Source organism: Gorilla gorilla, chromosome 12, assembly GCF_029281585.2.
Source record: "Gorilla gorilla gorilla isolate KB3781 chromosome 12, NHGRI_mGorGor1-v2.1_pri, whole genome shotgun sequence".
Taxonomy (NCBI): Eukaryota; Metazoa; Chordata; class Mammalia; order Primates; family Hominidae; genus Gorilla; species Gorilla gorilla.
This window is the reverse complement of record NC_073236.2, coordinates 31,650,923-31,677,760: the sequence shown is the minus strand read 5'-3', so window position 1 is coordinate 31,677,760 and position 26,838 is coordinate 31,650,923. Positions and strand designations below refer to the sequence as shown.

The window sequence follows — 26,838 nt, the reverse complement described above, 5'->3', positions numbered from 1 at the left end:
ACCTTCATAAAAAAATTGTGCACACTTGTATGTATGCTTTAGATCGTGTTTTTGTTGTTGTTGTTTTGGTTTTGGTTTGGTTTTTTAAAGCATAAGACTGATGCTTTGTTACAAAGCATTCCTTTGGGAACATGCCTGGGACCTTATTAGAACTAACATTCGTTATACATATTGGTAGGTAATTAATGCAGTAAGAACTCTTCCCTTTGTATTTATTAGATGCAAAGAAGAATAAATTTTTTAAAATTTGGTATCTACAAGTGAACTGCAGTATGCAAGTCATCCCAGCCAAACCCTATGAGGTTGAGTAAAAATGGTATTGTTAGCAGAACAGGTGTGATGAGTCAACAGTGTCAAAGAGCATGATTTCTGGACCAAAATATGAGGCGCCATTAAAACAGAGTATACAGTAGTACCCCTTATCCACTATATGTGCAGAAAGACATGCTTGACACATTTTTCTCTGCTGTCACACCACAGCAACAATCATCAACAAAGAAGGCTTCTGTGACCAAATGTGTGGAGGGTTTTTCCCCACCAACGAGCAAGCAATCATTCCTGCTGATGACACAATTCAATTCTCACACCCTATCTGCTGGTAACATCAGATTCAATTTAATTTATAAATTAAACTTTAGCATAGATATGTATGTATAGGGAAAAACAGTTTGTGATTCAGTACTATTCATGGTTTCATGCATCCACTGGGGGTCCTGGAATGTATCTCCCACAGTTAAGGGGGAGCTACTGCACTTATTTTGTTATAACACAACACAGCCTCTCTAGCTCTTCAGTTCAAACTGCTCAGTTTAGAATAAAACACCCTATCACCAGAAGTCAGCAAAACACAGGAATCAGACCAGAAACAGGAATCCTTGCAAAGACTTTCCAGCCGCTAGTGGAAAAGAGCTCAAAAGAGATCAATGTATTACTCTGGCTACTACTCTTTGGGGAAGGTGCTGGGTGGTTTACTTAGTTGTAGCTATTTGCTCTGCCCTACACATAGCAAGGCCCAAATTCACCTGCCATTTTACCTCCCACAGAAAAACCGCTGGAAAGCTCACTCCTTTAAGAGCTTATCCGCTAGGAACCACACCTCACATTCAGAGAGAAGCTGAAGAGACACCAGGGAGGTGTGGCAGGCTGCTGGGCAGTACTATATGATGTGAAAAATATATAGAAAGAAAACCATCAATGCCCTTTTACTACCAGAATGTTCCAGTGCTTGCCCTTCGCCCTAGTAGGGGAAAAAAATTCTTTTTCACCTCACAGAAAGCAAAACTCTCTTGCTATCCCTCGTGACAGAATCTAGTTGTAGGTGAGTCACATCATCATAATACAGGCTGTTGTCAACCTCATCCCTCAAAGGAAGAGGATCAGTGAGGAACCTATGTATTTACCTATAGCATTCACTGTCTGGTCTTATTTCCAACCGAAGGTAAGTATGAAAGACTTTGTGATTCCAGTTTTATAAAGTACAACCCCTTGCACTTGTCCCCTTCCATTGCTAGAGAGTCTATCTGGACCCACCTCACAGAGCAAGATGCTCCAGTTTGTGCTGTGTGGTACAGCATGGTGTCCTTTTCCTCAACCTTTTCTATTGTGTGCCACATATCTATACAAATCATGTTTTCTAAGTATGTAAAGCATATGTCATCAGAATATATCATTCTTTACAATGATAAACAAGCAAGAGAAAAACAAAAGGACAAAGAACATCTTAAATGACTACATTCAACTGCCATGGAGCTTTAATTTTTTAACTATTCAAAAAGATATCCACTGTATTATTCCAACTATGTGACTCTTCTGAAAAAAGTGAAGCTATGAAGACAGAGTAAACATCAATGGTTGCCACGAGTTGCTAGGGAGAAAGGGAGAGATGAACAGGCATAGCATAGAGAATTTTTAGGGCTGTGAAACTGTTCTGTCGATAATATTACAGTAATAGATACATGTCATGTCATTATACACTTGTCCAAATTCACAGAATGTACAGCATCAAGAGTGAAGCCTGATGTAAACTATGAACTTTGAATGATTATAATGGGTCAATGTAAGTTCATCAGTTGTAACAAATGTACCACTCTCTGGTGGAAAATAGTAATACTGGGGGAGGCTATGCATGTGTGGGAGGCATGGGATATATGAGAAATCTCTGTACCTTCCTCTCAATTTTGCTGTGAACCTAAAACTGCTCTAAGAAATAAGGTTATTGATTTAAAAAAGGTATTCAGCTGGGCTCAGTGGCTCATGCCTGTAATCTCAGCACTTTGGGAGGCAAAGGTGGGTGGATCACCTGAGGTCAGGAGTTCAAGACCGGCCTGATCAACATGGCAAAACCTTGTCTCTAATAAAAATACAAAAATTAGCTGGGCATGGTGGCTGGCACCTGTAATTTCAGCTACTCAGGAGGCTGAGGCAGGAGAATCGCTTGAGCCTAGAAGGCGGAGGTTGCAGTTAACTGAGATCGCACCACTGCACTGCAGCCTGGGAGACAGAGTGAGACTCCATCTCAAAAAACAAAAAGATATTCACTGTCTATGCATCCCAGGATCTCCAGAACAACAATTAAATAAATAAATAAATAAATAAATAAATAAATAAATAAATAAATGGCTGGGGGCAGTGGCTCATGCCTGTAATCCCAGCACTTTGAGAGGCCGAGGTAGGTGGATAACCTGAGGTCAGGAGTTCGAGACCAGCCTGACTAACATGGTGAAACCCCATCTCTACTAAATACAAAAAATTAGCCAGGCATGACTGTGCATGCCTGTAGTTCCAGGTACCTGGGAGGCTGAGGCAGGAAAATCATTTGAAACTGGGAGGTGGAGGTTGCAATGAGCCAAGATTGTGTCATTGCACTGCAGCCTGGGCAACAAGAGCAAAACTCCGTCTCAAAAAAATAAGTAAATAAAATAAAAAATAAAGATATTCACTGAACCTGTTACTATGATATATTTAAGCAAGACACGGTGACCCTAAAAATTAGAGATCATTGAAGACCAAAGTAACAACATGTGGTCATTACTTCTCAAATTGAACTATATAAAATATATAAAATAAATAAATTTAACTGCATGCTTAGGTAAGAAAATATTGATAAAAATAACTGAATATTTTATCTTATTTCATAATTCTAAACAGGGATTTAGCACAATATGAAAACTAGACTATTCATGTAATCAAAATAAAAGACAATTTTTATTCTAATTTTAACTCAGAAATTATTTTGCTTATTTAATTTAACAATTTTACTGAAAGGTTAATGAGATAAATAGGACAGATTATAATTACCTAACATTGCTATGGTAACTTATATACAAATAGCTGTTCATCACCAAAAGTCAAAAAAGTTAACAAGCACTGCAACTTAAGATGGATCATACAACAGAAATTAGTACCAAGTTACCTTATCTTATAATATTATGTTATTAAAATGAAATTTTAAAACAACACCAAAAATTAAGTTGGGGTTACAAGTGTTGTGCAGAAAAGATTTCATATAGCAGGCAAGAAGCTGCCATCCTTAGAAAGGCCTGCATGCAAGGCTGGCCCTTGGCTGGTGTTTAGGAAATTGGAAATGGGAGGGTTTCCACCATTCCCTGAGAAGAGTGGCTCACTGCGTCTAAAGTGCTTATAGAAACAGTGTATTTACTCTAAACAGCTGCTTTCCTTGCAAGAGTCTGGAATTTGGGTACATGTGAGGGAGAGTAACCTCCATAGAAAAACTTGGGCACTTAGTCTCTAATGAGACTCTGGTACTGGTAGACATCACTGCACATATGTTGTCAAAACGTGAGCCTGGGAGAATTAAGCAGATCCCGGGAACTCCACAGGACAGAACTCCTGGAGGCTTGTGCCTTGTTTCCTCCAGAATTGACCACATGCACCTTTTTCCTCTACTAATTTTGCTTGTCCCCTTCCTTGTTATCAATTAAAGATCTGAGTATGACTATTTGCTGAGTCCTGTGAGTCCTTCTAATGAACCACCAAACCTGGGGTGGTCTTGGGAAACCCTGACACAAATTCATTGTGTAAGATTTGTATTAAGTTGATATGATACGTGTAACTGTAATCAGATGGTTATTTTCACAGAATAACTTTACCTAATCTGTTTTTCTTTTCTTTTTTTGCCTTGATATTTGACTTGGAGATTCTTGTATTTCTATATCTATCCAATTGAATAAAGCCATAGAAGGAATAAATGAAAAAATAATGTCAGAAAATAATGTGAAATAAGCAGCAATCCTCTTTTATCCGAATAAAAAATGGAGAATCTGGGTGATTGACAATATGTTCTACAATATGAATGTTTCTAGAAACAAAAATGAAAAAGTGGTCAATTTTCTGCAACTCAACTGGGATTCATTCCTTTTTATAATAATTTTGAAGGCCAGGTGCAGTGGCTCACACTTGTAAATCCGAGCATTTTGGGAGGTTGAGGCAGGAGGATCACTTGAGCCCAGAAGTTCCAGACCGGCCTCGGCAATATAGTGAGACCTCATCTATTAAACAAACAAACAAACAAAAACCCTTAAAAAGAAAATTAGCCAAGTGTGGTAGTGCATGCCTATAGTCCCAGCTACTTGGGAGGCTAAGGTGAAAGGATCATTTAAGGCCAGCAAGCAGAAGTTGCAGTGAGCCAAGATGGCACCACTGCACACCAGTACTGACAACAGAGGGAGACCCTGTATTAAAAATAAATAAACAAATAAATAATTGTGTATCAGGCCAGATGTAACCACACAAAACTGTAGTCCCAGCTACTCAGGAGGATGAGGTAGGAGGACTGCTTGAGCCCAGGAGTTCAAGGCTACCGTGAGCTATGATTGCACCAATGAATAGACACTGTATTCTAGCCTAGGCAACATAGAGAGACCCCATCTCCTATGATAATAATAATTAATTGTGCATCATTCAAGTAAATTGTATAACTGGAGAAAAACATATGACTATTGAATATACTGTTATAGTCTACTACTGACCATAGAGTTCCTGTTTACTTGCTTCTAATCTTTTTCTTCATTTCTCATAAAACTAAAAACATGATTTAAACCCATTAAAGGCAGTTCATCACAAAACAAGTCAAAAAGTCAAAAGAATTGCATCCAAACAGTAGGATGCATTATCCACTGCTCTCTGTGAACAGTTGGATTTGGTCATTAAGAATCAGCAGGACTTTTAACTTTGTGTCTGTGTGCACATGTGTGTGCACATGTGCATGTGTGTATGTGTATGTATGTAAACTATGACAGATAAAATCATTTTGCTTGTGTACGAATATGTAATATAACTTGTGCTGCTCACAAAGGAATTGCTTTTCCATCTTCTGTGCTCAGTAGCTGTCTTCAAAACATAATCTCCTATTTGTATGGGTGCACACTGGTTCAGTTCTACAGTTCTTATTGCCATTTATTTATGGTACCAGAAAGGGATTGCTGAGTTCCTGGTTCTAAAGATACTTACTTTCTTAGTGACACAAATCAATATGTAATACAGTTCACCCTTGAACAGCAAGGGTTTCAACTGCAGGGATTCACTTATATGCAGATTTTCTTCTGCCTCTGCAACAGAGAGACAGCAAGATCCACCTCTCCTCTTCCTCCTCAGCCTAATCAACCTGAAGATCATGAAGACCTTTGTCAGGACTACTTATGCTTTATGAAAAGTCAATATGTTTTTCCTGATGAAATGATTTCCTTTCTAACAGCTTCATTTCTCTAGCTTATTTTATTGTATGAACACAGTATATAATAATGCAGCACAAACAAAATAGGTGTTCATCAACTGTTTATGTTATCAGGAAGGCTTCCAGTCAATTATGGGCTATTAGTAGCTAAGGTGAAGGAATCAAAAGTTATACTCAGATTTTCAACTGCACAGGGATCAGAGTCCCTCACCCCCACATTATTCATGGGTCAACTGTAGTTATTTGTTTACTAAATATAAACAATTTATTATAAAAATGAAATCGAAGATCCATTTGTATAACAAACAAGTCCAATTTGTTATAATGTGACTATAGAGGAAACATACAACATACTAACTTAAAAATCTTTTTTCTTATTTATGCAAAAATATTATATAGGATTTTAGGGATCATAATTAAATAAATGAATGTTTTCAGACAATAATGTTTGAGATTATAAATTAGCTACAACTACCTTCTTAAATAAATCTGAATTTCAAACTAAAGAAGTTAAATTTTAAAGATTAATTTACATATGTGTATACATATATACACATTCAATTTACACATATTTTTAAACTGGTCTTTTTTGACTGAAACTACCTTAATCTTACATCTTACTTTGTATTTTCTTATCAAGAGTAGGACCACCAAGAGAAGTAAGAAATTCACAATCAGAAGTCTTACCTGATTTCTCCTTTTTAAGTATCTTCTTTTTATGTTCCAAAATTTGTTGTTGAATTCTACGTATACAAAAGTAATAAATAAAATTGCTATTTTTATACTGAAATAAAAAATATTTACCAAACATATTAAATTCCAAAACACTTTCAGGCAATATCAGACCTAATATCAGAATTTTAATGTCCCATACACTTCAAATTTGTAAACCTTACAAGCTTATTAAGCTTATAATTAAAGAAGAAAAGAAAGTGAAGTACTCATAAATGGAGGAAGCACAGCTCAGTAAATGAACTCTAGTTAGCTGGATATCATGCAAAGTGTCCTGCACTCAGAGTAAGTCCTCGCTCTGTAACCAAAATACCTCGCTCTGTAGGTATTTTGTCTTCAGACAAGTTGCTTCTCTTAGGCTCCATGGTTTCTTCTAAAAAATAAGGATTCTGCTACCTTACTTCACTAGGTTGTTTGGAAGATGTAATGAGATTACATGTTTAAATGTTCAGAGAAATAGTAAACCAATGGAATAATTTATTCTTGAACTTTATTGCTGAAACCATTTTGGAATCCCAAATAATGCTCGGTGTGTGTTTTTCTATAAGTTCTAATATTCAAATGTTGCAGTTTTCAGAAAATGTTATTAAGTGCTAATTTTGATTATTACTTGTATTCATTGTGGCTTGTAATTCAGGGCATTTTACCTAATGCATAACTTATTACTACATTTCTATATATATAAATTTAGTGAGCTCATCACTGAGCTCATCAATCACACCAAGGGCAGAAAACTAATAGGTGTCAAAACCTGGCTTGGACAACTACCACTCCTTCTCTACCTCCTCAAACTCTGAGCCAGCAGATCTGTGCTTGGCTGCTGGATCTCCATGGTCCTCTCCAACTAACAGACAAGACAAAACCCTGCTTTGATTGTTTTTCAGTTCCATGAAGGAAATGCAAGTTGACATTTTCTCATTTCCAAGACATGTACTAACAACATGTAACATCCCCTTATTACTCAGCTCTGTTCCCATTTCAGAGATCACCATACATCAATAGTTTCATAGCGATAATCACAGTTTCAATATTGTGTGTCACCTGTTCTGCTTTTGCTCACACTGCTTCCTTGGAGCTACTCAACAAATAGTCAAATGGCCTTCCTGGGACTGTGCAAAATATGGAATGTTTTCTGAATTTGTGTGTCATCCCTAGGCAGTAGCCATGCTTATCTGCTCTGTATTGATCCAATTTTAAATTATGTGCTGTTGAAATAAGTACACAGCCCTGTTTGATACATGGATACTCATGAGTCATGGATGAGGCTTAGCTCTATTAAATCGTACTCACTTACTTCAGATTCAGAGAATTTTATTGAATGGCTTCCTGTGAGGTAGAATTTTAAAATATATTGAAAACTTGAGGAAGAGCTGCAAGTAGCCCAGGAGATTTTCATGATTATAGAAACACATTACTTGAGGGGCCAACTGCAAGCTGGTTCCCACTACTCAGTGGAAAGGTAACATGGAACATTCCGCTATCTAACCAAAGCTGCTGCACAGGATATAAAAAAGCCTCAAGGTACAGATCTGACAGCAAAAGAGACAGGGAACTCTGATCTCTTCCTGCAACATTATTTGAACATCCCTGACTATTGAGAACAATCCCAACTAATATTGGCTAAAGGAAAGACAAACATGGCTCTCAAAGGATAACATACCATGAAGGCCTAGGCAAAGTCTAGCTAAGACGTGGGCTCCAAATAAGGTTTTTAGTGTAGGGTGAGCATCAACTTGCTCAATATTTGTGTGGATAAAGCGAGGAGGCCTAGCTGCCAGAGCAGGGTGCTGGGAACAATGACTGAGCACAAGTACATAAACTAATAAACACCATAGCTTTGACCTCTATATATGAATCACCATGAAAACTGAGGGGTCTGAATCAGTGAAGGCATCCTGGTGGCAAAGGTCAATGATTATCAGATTGCAGGACCAGTTATAATGGCAATAATACAGCAAGTGAGTCCATGGAAACAACAGAATGATTAGAATGGCCTTTTTTCCCCTTCTTCTGACTTGTAAAGAAAGATTGCCTTCCTTGGACTTAGGAAACCCCTTAGCTTCTTGGAAAATTCAAAGAAGGAAGACACAGGAGAGAGCCCCAGGGGACAATACAAGATTTTCTGTTAAACTGGACATTACAAGACTCAATAACTAATTAGAAAAGTCAGGCCAGGCATGGTGGCTAGCACTTTCAGAGGCCGAGGCAGGGGGATTACTTGACCTCAAAAGTTCAAGACCAGCCAGGGCAACAGAGTGAGACCTTGTCTCCACAAAAAAAAAAAAAAAAAAAAAAAAAAGGAAAGGAAAGGAAAGGAAAAGAAATCAAAGACATGGCTCTTTTTATCCCATGCATGGGGATTATACTTAGAATAAAATGAGTAACATTGAGATCCCTAGGGATAAAGGTCTCAGAAATCCAGAAAAAATCTCGCACTCTACTTCTAACTAATCTAGACTTCTGCTTGATTTCTGGCTAAAAGGTAGACTAATTCTTTGCTATTTCAAACTATCTGAACCAAACTATGAACTCTCACCTAATGTACAAGATGGAGTAGTTGCAATTATTTTAAACTTCAATTTAGCATTAACTGGCCTTTTAACATAAACACTTACTTTGTCAAATGACGAGAAATAGCGTAATCTTCTGCATCTCGTCCACACATGTCTTGAGCGAAGACATCAATATTTTGCTTAAGAAGGATACTGACAATACCTGGTGAGTCATAGTATACAGCAAGCATGAGAGCTGACCTAAAATTACAAAGAAATAACTCCACTCAAGAACTTTAATAAAGACTTTTTTAAAAAGCTAGTTTGATACACTTTACCAATTTAATATCCGCCTGTCAGTATAGATGTAATAACCATTTGCATGTACTAGCTTGGGTCTATAAGCATCTAGGGTGCTCAAGTGTTCATCTTTGTAAATTGTCACCAAGGCTAAAAGAAAGGGACAACAGGGAAGCCTCTTGTCCCACTGGGGTAAGACATAATACAAGTTGCTAACTTATAGTCCTTTGATGGCCAAGAAACTGTGCTGAGGTCACTTATCTAAAGTAGGCAAAGATTTAGATGACGATTTCCCCGTTGCTTTCCTAGTCAAATCAGCTAGGGGTCAGATAAGAGTTATCTGCAGGCTGAAAACAACAACAACAATAATAATAATGACAACGCTAGTAGTCATAAACTAAAAGTCCACACTTTAAAAATGAATAAAACTTGTCAGGTGCAGTGTCTCATGCCTGTAATCCCAGCACTTTGGGAAGCCAAGGAGAGCAGATCACGAGGTCAAGAGATCGAGACCATCCTGGCCAACATAGTGAAATCCCATCTCTACTAAAAATACAAAAATTAGCTGGGCATGGTGGCGTGCACCTGTAGTCCCAGCTACTTGGGAGGCCGAGGCAGGAGAATCGCTTGAATCTGGGAGGTGGAGAATGCAGTGAGCTGAGATCACACCACTGCACTCCAGCCTGGCAACAGAGCAAGACTCCATCTCAAAAAAAAAATTAATAAAACTAATACAAAACCCTTTAGCTAATAAAAGATTACAGTACCAAAAATATCTGATTATAAATACCAAACACTGTATATTATAAGAGAAGATGAATCCTACTATATACTATTCTTTATGTTACCCAGTCCAAATATTTGCTGGTCTACCTGATTATTCATGGTGATATTTTTCATTATATGCCAATAATTATGTTAATCTTCTTATTAATATTTCTGACTTGAGTGACCACTCTAGAATACTCAGGTTTTATTTTTAAAAAAAGAACTACTGTACCGTCTCAGCCTATCAACGGCATGTGTACTTGCTTTCTTTTTCAATAAAAATTCCACCATTTTCTCTTTCTTGCAAATTATAGCGAATAAAAGTGGGGTATTATTGTCCTATAAAACAGCAGAAAAAAATTAATAATTCACAAAATTACATATTTCTCAACTGAACTGAAAATCTTCTCTAGGATGCTTTGAACTTCAACATACAATATACAAAGGAAGTAAATGAAAAGCAGTCCCTTCATTCTCACTCCTCTGTGCTTTCGGATGTGCTGCGCTTTGCCTTGCAAACAACCCTCCTCTGTCTTCCCGGATTAACTGTGGTCATTGCCAAAACTCACTTTAAACATTTACTAGTCCCAAGAATCCTTGCTTTGATCACAGCACTTAGCATGGTACATTGTAGTCATTTCACTGTTTCCCACTGAAACCAAGAGCTTCTTGAGGCAAGGGCCTAAAACCCTAAGACACAGTAGCAAATATTTTAAGTTTTTTACATTAATTAATGATCTAAATTACTATCTCTAAAGCAGTGTTTCTTAAACTATATTCCAAAGAATATTTGCTTTACCAGAAGTATTATACCCCAAGAGAAAGACTCCATGACCATCTGCATTTGAGAAGTATTACAAAACTGTATTTTATGTCCAATAATCAAGAAATCTCTTTAATTTTACCTAATCCCCCTTTCACAATACTATTTGTGGCAAACATTAACATTTGAGGAATTAAGAGTTTCAGAGATACAGTTGCCAGAGCTTCCCAATACAGGTGGCAGTTTCCTCTGGGTGGTACAAACTTGCTTGATTCACTTCTATCAATGGTGTCAGGATCCCAGATGCCAATGTCAGGCACTCCTGCTCCAAATGGGTCACCATGGAAATGAGCTTTGAATTAAGAGAGATTGGCTTCAAATGCATTTGTTTTCCTTATTATTAAATAGTCCATGGGTTTTTCCCCTAATACAAGAGAAGAGATTTTTATCTTTACTGTTAGAAAGCTCAGTATATTCTGTGTAAGAGAGATAGATTTAAAAAACCTAAGAACAAATATTTTAAAAACCAAAACTCAGTAAGAAATACTATTCTCAATTATAGTGGTAATCCCGGGACCCTAGTGCAGCTCTACTTTTTAAATCCATTTTTACTGGCTTCCACTTAAATGGCTACTTAAAATTATTTTTTATTTTAGACAAAATATAAATCAGAAATAAAAACATAATGGCTTATCAATAAAAGTTCTCATACTGATCCATATGGATTATTTCTGGCATAATACAAGCCAATAAGTCACTTGCGTCTTTAAGGAAGAGCACTGAGGAGAAAGATGTACTGTCTGCAATATTCATAAATTATCCAACTATAACCAGGAATAACCTAAAAAGGCTTCTAGGCATTCTTATGGGCAGAGAATTATTTGTGGTATATATAAAGAAAAGAGTTAAAAACTTCTAAACTCTCAAATTCAACTCCATAACTGAGGGATTTATATACTCTACAGACTATATATTATAAACAAATACATGCTGACTTAAAAACCTTGAAATTTTTATCAAAATATACTATAACATAGGAGTTGTAAACTCAGATACTTACAAAGACAAAGGAAGGTTGCCTGAGTAAGGGAAGTACTAAGGTGGGCACAGTAGCAAACTGGAGAATACATGCCTTCTATAAAGGGGCAACTTCTGCACAGCAGACCAAAGAATGATAGAAACTCAGGGGACACCAGATTTGATTTTTTAGGATACGCCTGAAGTCCACATTTCTTCACGAGTCTTCTAAATTTTACATGTTGATTCAACTTACAGAGGCAAACAAACAAATCTGTGTACCACATTAGAATATAGCCCTTGTTTTTTTATATTCGCTATTAATGTGTTACTAAATGGTTGTGTATAATCCAAGTATTTGCATGTAAAATATTTTCTTTCTCTGGTATCATATGTTCTACCAAAAAATCAGGCTCTCATATATAATAAAAATTGCTAAAAAGACTCACAATACCTGCTTCAAGAATGTTTCCAACATGTATTCATTTAAAATGTTTGTATATAATTTTCCCAGATTGTTAACCAAATAGATAATTGGTTCACAAGACTGCTAAAACTAAATTATTAAAAGAATTCCTATCTATATTCTTATTAACTTCATGGATTTCAGTGTTTAAAACTGACATTTTGGGTATGCTAAAGTTCTATAAACTTAACAAACATACTGAGGTAGTTCATAATAAAACTTCAACTAAAAAAAATAGTTTAGGATTTGCTACTATTCTAATTGAGAAAGCCCAACTTGTAATGAACATTTGTTGACACATAATCACCTGCGTGGTGACAAAGGGACATGAAATCATGAAAGGGTCAGCCTCTACCTATTGAAAGATTACTCACAAGCAAATTTCTGAAGACTCTCTGAACGGTAGTGAATGATTCATGGTGGGAAGCAAAACATGTTATTCTGTAAGCTGAGAGATATTGCCAATGATATTTCCTTTCACTTCCCAGTCACAGATGTAGAGAAAGACAGATAAGTCAGGCTAATATTATTGAAAAGGAGAACTTTGAAGGAAGTGGCAACTATCAAATGCCAACTCTTCTAGAAATTTCTTACATTTTTGAGATACAGAAATTTATATATTGCACTTATCTATTCTGGGGTTTTTAATCAAGAGTGTATCCCAACCTTGAAGGTTTTTTGTTTTTTTGTGGGTTTTTTTTTTGGCTATTATTGTTGTTAGAGACAAGAGTCTCACTATGTTGCTCAAGCTGGATTCAAACTCTTAGGCTCAAGCTGGGACTACAGGAATACACCACTGTGCCCAGCTTCAAGAAAACATTTTTAAACACGTTCAGGCCTTATTAGGTCTATTACATCAAAATCTTCAGGGGAAGGCCTACAATTGTAGATTTTTAACAAAATGTCCTCAGGTCACTGTAATGCACAATTCTGAAAATGAGTGCAGCAGACAATCACTTCAGTCTCACCTCTCACCCACATGGCTAATTCCTTTATCAGTTGGAGATGTGGCCAAAAAGAGAAAAGAGTAAGAGATAGTGTCATTTATTAAAACTCCAGTTAAGTTTCCTGGTTATGGGTAGAACAGGGACAAGTAAACTCAAAATCCCACTTGATTTTGCTATTTACAAGCTCCTTATCATCTCCCACCTTCCCACTAAGACATTCTAGATTTGAGAGGAGGCTTTAGGTTCTTATCTAAGTGGCTGTTTCTGCCAGGATGAGCAATAAGTCAGTTAATAATTTGTTCCACCTGCTGCTGAAGTGTTTCTCACTTCGTCACCACATATTCACTGCCAATCTGGATTCCTCAGAGTCCTCCTAAAATTCATCTCTAGGCAAGTTGCAACTCATTCTTTTTCAAACCAAAAATTATTAGACCCAAAGCTATACAGCACACCTTGTCTCAACACATAAAACAAACTTAAAAACAAGAAAAAACCTCTTCCTGGCATTTTCCCTCATTATCTGATATCCAAGTGACCTGCATATTTCTGATTGCTCTCTTTCTCCCCTCCCATTTTTCCCTCTTAAGCCTTGCCACTGAGAGATGATACATCAGTTTTCCAGAAAATTAGCAGCAGCAGCAACATGTCCCTTTATTGTAAGTTGCTTTAGTTTTGTTTGAGTTTTAAGATAAAGCCTATTTCCAGGGAATATTTTCTTTCCTGTGTTGTTTTACACTAATTAAGAAAAAAAAAAAAAAAGAATAACCCTGTGTAGAAAAAAAGATGAAAAGGTTTTACCTTTAACAAATTCACAAATATTTTCCAAAGTGCATTTTATAAAGCTGTGCCCTTTAATGCTTCTTTAAAAGTATCAATATTTAAAATAAAATCTTAGACAATTAAGTTATTTCAAAATAACTTAATTGGTATTTGCATTCAGGGAATGGTTGAGCTTCCAAATATAAAAAATTGACCCTTACCTATGTCAATGTTAAAACAAATATTTTGGAAAGAAAGTTGATTGACCTATACCTTGTCCAGTGCTTCAATATGTGCACCATGGGAAAGCAGTTTTTCTGCCAGTGAGGTGCTCTCACTATACACAGCATAATGGAGAGCAGTGTTGCCGTAGATATCCTTAAGGTTTGGATGGGCACCATGTTCCAGCAGAATAACGGCACAAGCCTCTTCCTGGCAATGGACAGCCTGTCCGTGTTAGACCAAGAAACAGATTGTAAATTCCAAGAATTCAAAATACACATTCCACAGGTTTCACCAACTAGTTACATGTAAATGAGATCAATTTATTTTAATTCTATATATGTAAATCAAATCCATGTCATGCTGAAAGAGTTGGCTCTAATATACCTGTATCAAAGGTGTTCTGTTTTCTTTGTCACAGATATCAATCTGGCATTTTCTGCTAACCAGGAGAGTGACCACTTGCACACGGCCACTGGCACAGGCCAAGTGTAGAGCAGTTCTATGAGAGTAAGGGGATTTTTTAAGAAACTGTAGTACAATATCTCAAAACATACAATCATTCATGTAATTGTAAAAATTGAATAGCATGTTTTTCCTCTGCCTTCAAAACAAATAATTTTTTTGAAGAAAGTACAACACTTACTAGCTCTTATTGCTCACTGCCTTAATGAAAACAGCAGCCTATTTGAGTAGAAAGAGCTCAGTCTTTGGATTCGGTTCAACTAGGGCTTCAGTCCTACTTTAAGCCTTTACACTTACCAACTATTGCTTAGCCTTTCTGTGCCTCAACTTCCTCATTAATAAAGATGACAATAGTAGCTATCTCATAGAACACCATCGTGATGCTTAAATGAGAAGCTATGTAAAGTATGTAGAACAGTTCCTACGACAACTCGATAATTGTAAGATTTTTGTTTTTTGAGACAAAGTCTCACTCTTTTGCCCAGGCTGGAGTGCAATGGTGTAACTATACCTGGAACTCCTAGGTCAAATGATCCTCCATCCCCAGCCTCCTGAGTAGCTGGGACTACAGATGAGCACCAGCATGCCCAGCTATTTATTTAAAAACTTTTGTAGAGTAAGAATCTCACTTTGTTGCCCAGGCTGGTCTCAAACTCCTGGCATCAAGCAATCCTCTCACCTCAGCCTCCCAAAGTTCTGGGATTACAGGTGTGAGCCACTGCACCCAGCCAGATATTATAATTATTACTATTACTACTACTTAACAAAACCATTTTAATTAGGTAGAATGATACAATTATACCTACTTTGCAGGATGACTTAACAAGTAGGTCACATTTTAACACCTCTGACATTGGAATGCCACTTATAATTCATGATTTGTTATTAAGTATAATTGGTAGCATTTTAAAAATTATCTTATTGATATATAAAATAGCGGGGCATCACGCAATCCATGAGACCTTACATTAAGTAGAATATGGTATACTCAGCAGCTCTAGGGCAGTTCTAGGCATGTAACTGAAACTTAAATACATTTTAGTTCTTAAAGGTACTATGGGGAAAGAGCACTGAAATAATAATAATGCATTTTCTAAACAAATTAATTCTTTGATTTTCAAACAACTTGAAGCCAAAGGAAACTCATGATTCAAATGAATACATATGGCTCATTGTATTCTATATTTATACTTAGAGAATATATGCAAATAAGACTTTCCAATGATTAATATTAGTATTTAAGACTGATAAACTTTCGAAAGAGCAGTTAAAGGTTATCTTCTACTATTTTCTAACTTCAGAAATGCTTTTGTTTGAAAGGTGGGAGATAAAGTTTCAAGGAGATTAAGTCCCAATATTCCTATTTTAAATCTCTCAGCTTGTGCAGGCGGGGCAGGTAAACATGAAGTGTTTAAGGATGGACGGGTCCTGAGAGATGGTAGAATATGTCTGCTACATAGCAGGTACTCAGGTTATGCTTGATCCATAAATGGAATGAAAGAATGGATAAATACAGTTGGGGAGTTCAATATTTTTAAATAAACTCCTATAAAGCAATATTTTTGCAATAGTAATTATTTATATGTGTTATTTTATTTTTAAAGAATAAATTAAAATGAAATGATTAATCTATCTTTGTTTGCATAAATGGATTGAGTATATAAGAAAAACATAGGTACATAATAAAATATATAGATAATAAAATCTAGAAACATATAAAAACCTTCCCTTTTTACTTCTGAAGAGGCTAAAAGCTCAAAGAAGATAACAACACACACAATAATGATAAAAAATAGAAAGAGAAATTATTTTCATCAGCACAAGATTCATATTCCTCTCTTCCCAAGGATTATTCCATTAATAAACTTTTACTAGAAGTTTTGTACTCACTGCAGCAGTCACAGATAAGAAAAAGGAAAAAAACTTTACTTAAAATACAAATGCTCAGAAATTACAAATTTTATATTTTGTACATATTTTTGCTAAAACAAGACCATAGTATGTTTGTGTATGTATAATTTAACTAATTTTTTTCCTTGCTAGCTATAACAAAATAAATCTTTGCACATCAACGTACTTCTGTATCTATTGCCACCTTCAGTGGTCACATATTATTCCATCCTATGGATGCAACTGAAATTTATTTATAGGATCCACTCTATGGGTTCTTTTTAAAGTAAGTACTGTGAAAAATAAAGTGCATGTATCTTTATTTCCTAAGGGTATTTTAGTATAATGGAATTGGTGGGTAAAGGGCATACACATTCTTTAAATGTAGTACTTACCATTTTCAAATGAGTACTTTGAAAAGTAATCAGCAACTTAAACTGTAAGCAGCAGTATAAAACATCCTCACAAATATTGTGGATAGAAAACTGTTTCATTCTTCTTTTAAATTCTTATACCAGAAATGCGAAGGATTTTTTCCTATGTATATAAGTAACTTGCAGATCTGGAAAAAGGTACTTTGCCCACTTTTAGAGTGTTTGATGATTTGATTTGAAAATTCCCTGTCAAATGAAGATGTACTTTTCATCTAATGTGTATATATAACTGATATATATAACATATTACATCTGTTATATATGCATACATATCAGTAATATATATATCTTATGATATATAATAAACAACACAGGCCAGGCGCGGTGGCTCACACCTGTAATCCCAGCGCTTTGGGAGGCGGAGGCGGGCAGATGACTTGAGGTCAGGAGTTCGAGACCAGCCTGGCCAACGTGGTGAAACTAAATATACAAAAATTAGCCAGGCATGCTGGCACCTGCCTGCAATCCCAGCTACTTGGGGGGGCTGAGGTAGGACAATTGCTTGAACCCGGCAGGCAGAGGTTGCAGTGAGCCAAGATTGTGCCATTGGACACCAGCCTGGGCAAAGAAGCGAGACTCGACTCAAAAAAAAAAAAAAGAATATAATGAATTCCCTATAAAATGAAAACATACTTTTCATCTGGAAAAATATATATATATAATATAGTAAATATTTTTCAAGTAAGCTCTCTTATTTGAGAACTTTTCGCCCACTGAAATAACTCACGGTATTTTTGATAGGGGAACGACTTTTCTCATTAGGCACCTCCTATAATGTATATAAGCCATGTTTTAAACGTGTACGTTAAAAATAACAACGCTGTATATGCTTAACTTTGTGAGTTAAATCACTCAAATTCTCCAACTGCTCAAGCCAGGGAATTATGAGGGATGGAAAACAGCTGACAGTCCGTTTGGCTCCGCCGCTCCGAGGGTGCCCGGCGCCCTGCAAGGCCCCGTCCCAGGGTCTGCCGGGAAGCCGGGCCTGGGGGCCCCCTCCCACCCTGGGCTGAGACCCCCTCCCACCCCAGGCTGATCCCCCCGCTACCTGTGCTGCTTGTCCAGGGCGTCCAGGTCTCCGCTCCTGCGCGCCAGGCAGCGCTCCACCTCCGCGGCGTCGCCTTTGACAGCTGCCCTGTGGATCTTCTGCAGTTCGGAGTCCCGGATTCGGTATCCGGAACCCGTGTAGACGTGGTCTATGGAGCCTTGGGCCGTCTGGCCCCTGCGGCTCCCGAAGCCGAATAACTTCATAGTGGTGAGTTCTTCTCAGACCCCCAACCACCGGCTCCTGAGCGGGAGCAGCTCCCTGTCACCTTTTCACCACCCCCCTCTCCGACCCCGGCCGACCCAGCCCCAAATCCCCTATCCAACCCCAAAGCCCCGATCCAACCCCAAATCCGCTATTTCAAATCTATGATCTACTCCACAATCCGCGATCCAGCCCGGTCCACCACAGCCTTCAGCAGCGACACTCGCAGCCTCCGACCTCTCAGACCGAGTGAGCCTCGCGAAGCCGTTGGGCGCGCGCCTGCACGGCGGTTGCTGCCGGGCTCCCGGAAGACGCTCCCTGGCGGCGCGCGCCTGCAGGTGGGGCTGCAGCTCTGGGCGGGCGCCGATGGGCTCGCCGGATCTCCTGGGATCGCCCGGGCGGCCCCAGGATCGCAGGCGCGCAGCCAGCCCGGCCTGAGAAGGAGGGCCTGTCTGGCCTTGCAGCCCGCCCCGCTCCTCCTCGGAAGGGAGATAGGGTGCCGGCAAGGGCACTCCGCGGCCACCTGAGTGGCTTCGCGGATTGTCTGGCTGAACGCTGAGGCTCTGGCCCTGGAGTCTGTGTGGCTAGTGTCAGGTAGCTGGAGAGGCATGGAGGCAGTCAGGGGCTGCTCCTTCCCCCACCCACCCTCACTGCTGCCAGTGCCACACGCGCGGTTTGCAGCTGCAGATCTGGCACTGGCGCAGGATGGCGGAGCTTACCTTGGATGGCCTCAGGGCCGCAGAGCGCACAGCCCACCTGGCCTCAAGGTCCGCTCCTCTTGGACATCTTTCTGGATCCTGGGCCCTGGCGCTGGGCACTCTGTATCCACACGGATGAAACAGCGGCTGCTGACGGGGCCGGTTGCCTGATTTTGCCGCCTGGGGGTCTGGCCTCAGGATCCACGCTACTGGGGGGCGGGCCTGGTCTGGAGTGTCCAGTCACTTGCTGCCGGTGCACCACGTCTAGACTGAAGCTGCGGCTCCGATGCCGGCGTGAGCTGGCGGTCCTGGTACCTGATGTCCTCAGGGTCATGTGCATCGCCCGCCCACTTGAGGGGTTGCTCTGACTTGGCCTCCTCCAAGAACGCAGGGGCTGCCGGGGCTGGCTCTTCGTGGTAACCAGGATGGTACTGAGCAGCAGGTTTTCACCCTGGTGCCGCTGCTGTGCGGACTGCCTGACTTGGGCGCCCAGGCACCGGCCCCAGGGTCCGCGTGGCAGGTGTGCAGGTAGGGTGAGTGGCGCGGAGGGTCGGGCGTTGCTCCGTCATCTCTGCCCGTGTGCAACTTGCAGTTTTGCAGTTTTCTGCAGCAGCTGAGGCGCTGGCGCGGGAAGGCGGAGCTCCCCTGGATGGCGTCAGGTTTGCGGGAACAGAGCACAGCCCACCAAGCCTGAAGGTCCGCTCAGGGGCCATAGTGGTTGAGTTCTCCGTGGAAACTGGGATGGGGTGAACAGCCAGTTCCCGTCCTTTGGCCGCCTGGCCAAGTGCCAGACTTAACCGCTGCCGCCCAGGCATCTGTCTCTAGCGTTGCTGCTACTTGGGTAGAAGTGGGGGTCGGGGTGGGGCGTGGAGCGTCACCGGTTGCCAGGCCAGCACTGTCTTTGCAACATATTCAGATGGCGGCGGGCAGCTCGGGCGCCAGCATGGACTGGCGGGGCTCCCCTGGACGGCCCTCAGCATTGTCCCAGGACTTCCTCGGCCTGTGCCAGGTGGGCAAGGTACGGGGGGAGCTTCCAAGGCTTCTATCCCAACTCTACCTATTTCTACCTATTTTCTCTTGAGTTATTTTGCCTTTATCTCAGTTTTATTTGCAAAAACAGTATACGCAAAATACATCAAGTGAATGCACATCAGGCATATATAAGATCTGGCAGAAACATGTTTTCTCCTGCCCATTTCCAGTCACTATTTGAACACAGAGGCTTCCAAGGTTTTGATTCTTTCCACAAAAGGTTAGTTTTGTCTGTTTTCACCATCTATGTAAGTGAAACTATAAATTATACAATTTATATGTTCACTCACTAAACATGCTTGTGACACATCATTTTGCTCCTATGATTATTCATTAATTTTATTTTGTAATACTCAATTTTATGACTATACCACAGGTTTGAGGCCCTTGCTTGTTTTATTTTTAGTCCATTCCACTATTGATAGACACAAAAGCAGTTTCTGATTTGAGGCTATCATGAATAAACCTGCTACGAACAAATCAGATATACATGTTTTTCTGTAATAATATTTTCACTTTTCTGGAGTTTAAGTACATAAGAGTGGATTTTCTGGGTTATAAAATAAGTATATATTTGGCATTGTATGAAATGGGGAGACATTTTCCTAAGTGGTTGTGTCATCTTAAACTACAATGAAAATGTTTGAGAGAATCAGTTCCACTTTCTAACCAATACTTGATGCTGTCAGTTGTTTTAGTGTTATCCATTCTTATGGGATAGAAATGCTGAGTAGGTGTCTGCCTTCCCCCACAACACAGAAAATTGAGGGCCTAGAGGACAGTTTTATTTTCATATTTGACATCTTCTATTATTTTTTATAGAAGGGTGATGTGGGTAGTAAAATTTTCTTTCAATTTTCTAGGTTGTCTCTGAATCTTACTGGGGTTGCTTGTCCTAAACCACATTCAGAAATTTTCACGACCGACTTCTTTTTATCTTTGTCATACCGGGCCAATGAGGGACAGCATTCCCGAGACTTTTTAAGTACTTTGTGTGTGTGTGGTGGTCTAATAATCGTAGCCTTAAAACTTTCTGGCTGGGCATGGTGGCTCATGGCTGTAATCCCAGCACTTCGAGAGGCTGAGGCAGGCGGATCACCTGAGGTCAGGAGTTCGAGACCAGCCTGACCAACGTGGAGAAACCCCAACTCTACTAAAAATAAAAAATTAGCTGGGCGTGGTGGCACATGCCTGTAATCCCAGCTACTTGGGAGGCAGGAGCTACTTGGGCTGAGGCAGGAGAATCGCTTGAACCCACGAAGCGGAGGTTGCAGTTAGCTGAGATCACACCATTGCACTCCAGCCTGGGCAACAAGAGTGAAATTCTGTCTCAAAAAAAAAAAAAAAAAAAAAGAATCTCAGACTTCTGGGAGACACTGAATTTATGAATGTTTACAGCATGTCACAATAACTTTTTTTTTTCTTTTTGAGACCAAGTCTCACTCTGCTGCCCAAGCTGGAGTGCAGTGGCCCATCTCAGCTCACTGCAACCTCTGCCTCCCGGATTCAAGCAATTCTCCTGTCTTGGCCTCCCCAGTAGCTGGGATTACAGGTGCTGAAACCATACCTGGCTAATTTTTGTATTTTTCGTAGAGACGGGGTTTCACATATTGGCCAGGCTGGTCTCGAACTCCTCACCTCAGATGATCCACCTGCCTCAGCCAATGGGTGGATTGTTAACTCAAAGTACGCACCATTGAATACTGAGGAAAAGGTATAGCCATCATCACCAGCAGCTGAGATGCCAGTTGAGATACCAGAAATGCCCCAGCACGTAACTCCTCTTTTAATTCACACACACACACACACACACACACGCACACACACGCACACACACTCATGGTAACCACTTCAGGATGGACACAGAAACAGCCATATTCTTTTTTGGGAGCACACTCCCCTATGACACTTAGATCCTAATGCTGACTCCAATTCCCTCCCGGGACCTCCCCTCTCCTTGTAGCATGCTGGGCTTTCCCTTAGAAAACCCCATGTCGTTTCCTGCAATGGAACATCCATCAGCTTCACCCACAGTGTCTGCATGTCTCTGTCCACAGCAAATGTTTTTATTACTTTAAAATATAGATTTTTACCTTAACTAGCCAAAGACTTAGAACCCTTTTTCCAAGCTCTTTTAGATGAAGTAATAAATGCAAATATTAGAGATGTGTATATGTGTATAAATATATGGGGAAAAGATGTTGCCTAGTTGTACAAATTAGCTTTAACAAAACTCCTGATTTAAATTATTTGTGAGAAGGGCGATTCTAACTCAACACACCAACAAAATAAAAGCCTTATCCCTCTGCTCCACCAAAATATCCCATTCAGAGCCTGCGTGTGTGTGTACACACACTTGTGCACTCATCCCCACCTGACCGTATCAAATTATTATTTAAACTAGATATTTTTACTTTGTTGCATAGTAGTAATGGTTTCTGGAATGAAAAAAAAGGCAGGAGAATAAAACTGTTTAAATGTATCTCCGGGTGGACGCTGTGGCCACTGCACCAACCCCGCCGGTGGCGCTGAGTACCTGCGTCTCAGGAAGAGGTTCTCGCCGGGCCTCCGCCTAAGGCCGCACCCCTGGGGCTTGTCCGGAGTCCACGTGAACGCGGAGCGCAGCATTCACCATCCCCTCCCTGAAACAGCGGTACCCGAGGCACTCCACAGGCAGGGCCGAGCTGGGCGAGGGGGATCTCAGCCTCTGCACGGGCCGCTCTGAGCGGCGGGGACGCAGGAAGAGGTCGCCGGCTCCACCCGCCCCTACCCCAGACGCGGGACCTGCGGCCAGCGAGGACCTGGAGCCCCCGCCCCACGGCTGCCAGGAGGCGGACAGGAGCAGTTCCTGGGGGGCTACCGCCCCGAGACCGTTCTGCCAGAACTTGAGCGACTTGGCAAGGGGCAGCGCCCCGCCCCTGAAGAGGAGCCTGTGTCCTAAAGGCAGCAGCCTGGGAGCTCCTCCGAGGAGGACACGGCAGAGGCGAGTGACTCTGGCGGCGCAGCGCTGGCTTTCCCGTCCGCGGAGGAGGAGAGCTGCGGGGCTGGGTGAGCTGGACCCAGCAGCACGGCTGACTGCTCTCAGCCTCCGATGGGGAGTGGACAGCTTAGGGGGTTGCCCCCGTGCCAGCCGGCCTGTTGGCCACGCTGGGCTTCATCACCTCCTCACTTGCCTGCACAGCGCCTAGCACTGCAGGCTGGAGCTTCTGGCCATGCTGGTCAACTTCCCCAAGGAGCCTCCGCTGCCTGGGAACAGCAAGGCCAGGACGAGCAGGGCTACACCGCCCTGCACTTGGCAGCCATGTACCTTGGAGATGGTGAAGCTGCTAGTGGGGACCTAGGACGCCAATGTGGACATCAGGGACTACATTGGGAAAAGGGCCTCCCAGTATGTGAGTCAGAGCATCACAGAGATCGAGACCCTGGTGGGAGTCCTGGACGAGGACGACGGGGAGAACACCGCCAGCAGCGAGGGTGGGTACTGGAAGATTTAAAAGGTGCCCCCTCCATCTCGTCACCTACAAACTCCCACACGTCCTGGAAGATGGGGGTCCCTCTTCACCATCACCACTTGGCTGAAGGTGGTCCAGACGCGAAGCCAAGGATTCCAGGGCGCACAGCCTCGGGCAGGACTAATGGACTTAAAAAACACAGGCTCAACAAAATCCACTTCACAACCCAGGTGGTTCACATCACACCCTCTTTCAGGGACCCAGAGCAGCCACTGGAAGAGGAGGAGTAGGAACGCTCTCTTAAAGGCTACTTATTCTATTCCTTCAAATTAAGACCAAAGCCCAATGTATTTAGGTAAAAATAATTTCTTTTAGAAAATGCTAAGGTTTGTCTTCTGAAATTTAATAACAAAAAAAGAACACTAGATGTCAGTAAGGAAGTGAGACCAGAAAAGACAAACTAAATTATCCTTACTAGGTTGGAATGAATGGGGTGGAGTTCCCATCAGGCTAGCATTCTGGGCAAAGTGTTTTTTTCTGGGGGGGAGGGGGAATGGAGTCTCGCTCTGTCACCCAGGCTGGAGTGCAGTGGCGCCATCTCCACTCACTGCAAGCTCTGCCCCTCGGGTTCATGCCATTCTCATGCCCCAGCCTCCGAGTAGCTGGTACTATAGGCGCCCGCCATCACGCCGAGCTCTTTTGGTATTTTTAGTAGAGACGGGGTTTCACCGTGTTCACCAGGATGGTCTCGATTCCTGACCTCGTGATCCGCCCATCTCGGCCTCCCAAAGTGCTGGGATTACAGGCGTGAGCCACCGCGCCCGGCCGGATTTCTTTTTAAGAGATTCATCATACCTGTGCCCCATTTCCCTCCTCCACCTGTCTGACCTGGCGTCCCTATTTCGGGAGACCAGAAGTGGGGGGAAGAGAAGGGATGACTGTTTCTTTGCTTTCACCATTCCTGGATGCCATGCAAAGGAAGGAATATTGCACTTTTATGTATCTGTTTTATTAAGTGGTTACTCTTCCAAGGACAAAAACAAAATGCAAATTGTTATGAAACTGGTAGTATTTGTAAGTGCAAGTACTACTGGTAGTATTTGTAAGTGCAAGTACTACATGCTGCCTTGTTCTTTTACCAATTGCATTTGCATTTTAAGGTACTACTGGTACAGCCATGGTTGAGAACAGTTTGGAGTTTCCTCTAAACACTGAAAATAGAGGTATCACATGATCTAGCAATCCCACTGTTGGGTATATACCCCAAAAATAGGAAATGAGTATATCGAAGAAATTATCTGCACTCCCATGTTGGTTGCACCACTGTTAACAATAGCTAAGATTTGGAAGCAACCTAAGTGTCCATCAATAACTTAATGTATTAAAGAAAATCTGGTAGATACACACAGTGGAGTATTATTCGGCCCTAAAAAAGAATGAGATTCAGTCATTTGCAACAACATGGAAGGAACTGGAGATAATTATGTTAAGGGAAATAAGCCAAGCACGGAAAGGCAGACATTGCATGTTCTCACTTGTTTGTGGGATCTAAAAATCAAAACAATTGAACTCATGGACATAGTAAGTACTAGGGAGCTGGGGGGGGGGGGGGGGAAGGCAGGGGATGGGTAACGGGTACAAAAATAGGCAGAAGGAATGAATAAGACATACTATTTGATAACACAACAGGGGGACTCTAGTCAATAATTGTTCATTTAAAAATAACTAAAAGAATGTAATTGGATTGTAACACAAAGGATATGTGCTTGAAGGGATGGATACCCCACTCTCCATGATGTGATTAGTTCACACTGCATGCCTGTATCAAAACATCTCATGCACCCCATAAATATATATGCCTATTATATACTCACAAAAATGTTTGAAAATAAAAATAAAGGAACTACTGAAGGTTAGGTCAGAGTCGAAATGCAAAAATACTAATCAGAGAATAATGTGAATACAACAGGAATCCTGTTGCTGTTCTACATGTATTGTAAGCAGCAGTTCAATTGTTTTGTCAAAGCAATTTCAATTTTAATCACTGAGCTAAAGAAATGGGCAACACTGACTTCCGTAATATAGGTTCCACCTAACCATCTCTAACACCGCTGTCAAGGAGAACCAGTGTTAGGGTACATTATTAACAGCCACACAAATTTTTAAAAGAAAAGAACACTCTTAGCAGCCTATGGTACTTTTAAATGAAATATTGCCTCTCATTCTAATTCTCACTTGTGTTGCCATTCTAAAAGTTTGAATTTGCTGAGGGTTTTATTCTGGGTATTATATAACCATTGGTTCTACTTGGCATAACCCTACTAAATGGTGCTTAGAGCTGAATTACCTACAGAAACTTTCTGGTTTACTTAGCATAAATATTAGCGAGCCCATACTTCTGTGATATAATTATTAAACCAACTTAATGATTCTCACATAAGGTGTGAATTTTACTAATGCGTTCATAATCTATGCTTTGTAGCAACATTTTTCAAATGTTTAAAATGCTAAATCTTCTCAATTTTCCAATCTTTTCTTGAATCTATTAGATACCTATAGTTACTGAAAAGCTGGGTAACAAATACACCTAGTTAGAAATGGCACTGCTTTATAAAAGGCACTAAAGACGAGACTATTTCTATACTTAAATGCTGCTGGCAAGTGAATTCCTTTGTATATAAATGAAAGATACCATTCATTAAGATGAAAGACTTGTTTTAAGTGTGGTTCTTACATTTCATTCATGATAGAGTAAATGGCTTTATAATTACTTTAAAATTTAACTCACTAGTGTATTAAATCTGTTCATTGCAAGATTAGAATCAACTGTGAGGGGAACTAATTTAAACAAGCCCTTCCTTAGTCTTTTGAGTCTCATATTTGCTGAAAGTACCTACAGCTTGCAGGACAAGGGAGTTCACGGACCACAGGATGAGTGAACCCATGCACAAATTGCAAACTGCCCAGAGCTACAACATTTAGGATTTTCAGACCTTTAGTTTTCCAAGTCATAGAAATTTGTTACGAGTTCATCACATCTTTATCTGAATGGCAACTGAATTTCTTTAAAGATAGGTTAAAAAAAGGCATAAAACTATGAAGTATTATCCATTTGTGTGCCTCTATTTTTGCTTTAGAATTATGGAAGTGGACCCTGCGCATTTGGGAAACACTGTTATGCATACACATGGGTGAAAAAAAATCTAATATTGTGTAAATTAAAATACTTTTTTTGAAGTTGAAAAGCATCCATTTGTTCTAAGTCTATATATATTATGTGTATCTAGTACAGAATAAGCTGTAACTTCTCATTGAGGAATCTTAGGTTTTACAGATATGTAAAGCTAAAACAACTCTAAAGAGTAGACACTTCAGAACAGGAAGGTTCTGGTCAATGTTGAGAGCAGACACTTTCACTGAAGGTTCTGGTGAAATGTGGGTAACTAATTGCTCGAAATCT

At 40.5% G+C, this 26,838-nt stretch overlaps 2 protein-coding genes and 1 non-coding gene across 4 annotated transcripts in view; 1 reads left to right on the top strand and 2 right to left on the bottom strand.

Annotated features, from left to right (window-relative positions):
- LOC129531862 (putative ankyrin repeat domain-containing protein 20A2) overlaps positions 1-18,283 on the bottom strand; it is a 41,270-nt gene extending 22,987 nt beyond the window's left edge. Inside the window, exons 1-6 of one of the 2 annotated variants that reach the window (XM_055378988.2) lie at positions 17,996-18,283; positions 14,546-14,660; positions 14,210-14,383; positions 10,217-10,323; positions 9,040-9,177; positions 6,380-6,435 (exon numbers count right to left, since the gene is read on the bottom strand). In XM_055378988.2, coding sequence (XP_055234963.2) covers positions 6,380-6,435; positions 9,040-9,177; positions 10,217-10,323; positions 14,210-14,383; positions 14,546-14,660; positions 17,996-18,198 — 793 coding nt within the window. In that variant the 5' untranslated portion in view covers positions 18,199-18,283. The remainder of the gene's footprint in view (positions 1-6,379; positions 6,436-9,039; positions 9,178-10,216; positions 10,324-14,209; positions 14,384-14,545; positions 14,661-17,995) is intronic. The other variant, XM_055378989.2, reaches the window with a different exon arrangement.
- LOC115933065 (U6 spliceosomal RNA) lies at positions 7,539-7,645 on the bottom strand. Its single transcript, XR_004069096.2, has one exon. It is a non-coding gene; the product is annotated as a U6 spliceosomal RNA (small nuclear RNA).
- A 1,527-nt stretch (positions 18,284-19,810) lies between the features above and the next one.
- LOC129531487 (ankyrin repeat domain-containing protein SOWAHC-like) lies at positions 19,811-26,175 on the top strand. Its single transcript, XM_063695465.1, is given in 4 exon segments — positions 19,811-19,912; positions 20,097-20,146; positions 22,547-23,100; positions 23,103-26,175. Coding segments are annotated over 4 exon segments (1,272 nt in total). The 3' UTR covers positions 23,669-26,175.
- Positions 26,176-26,838: the final 663 nt, after the last annotated feature.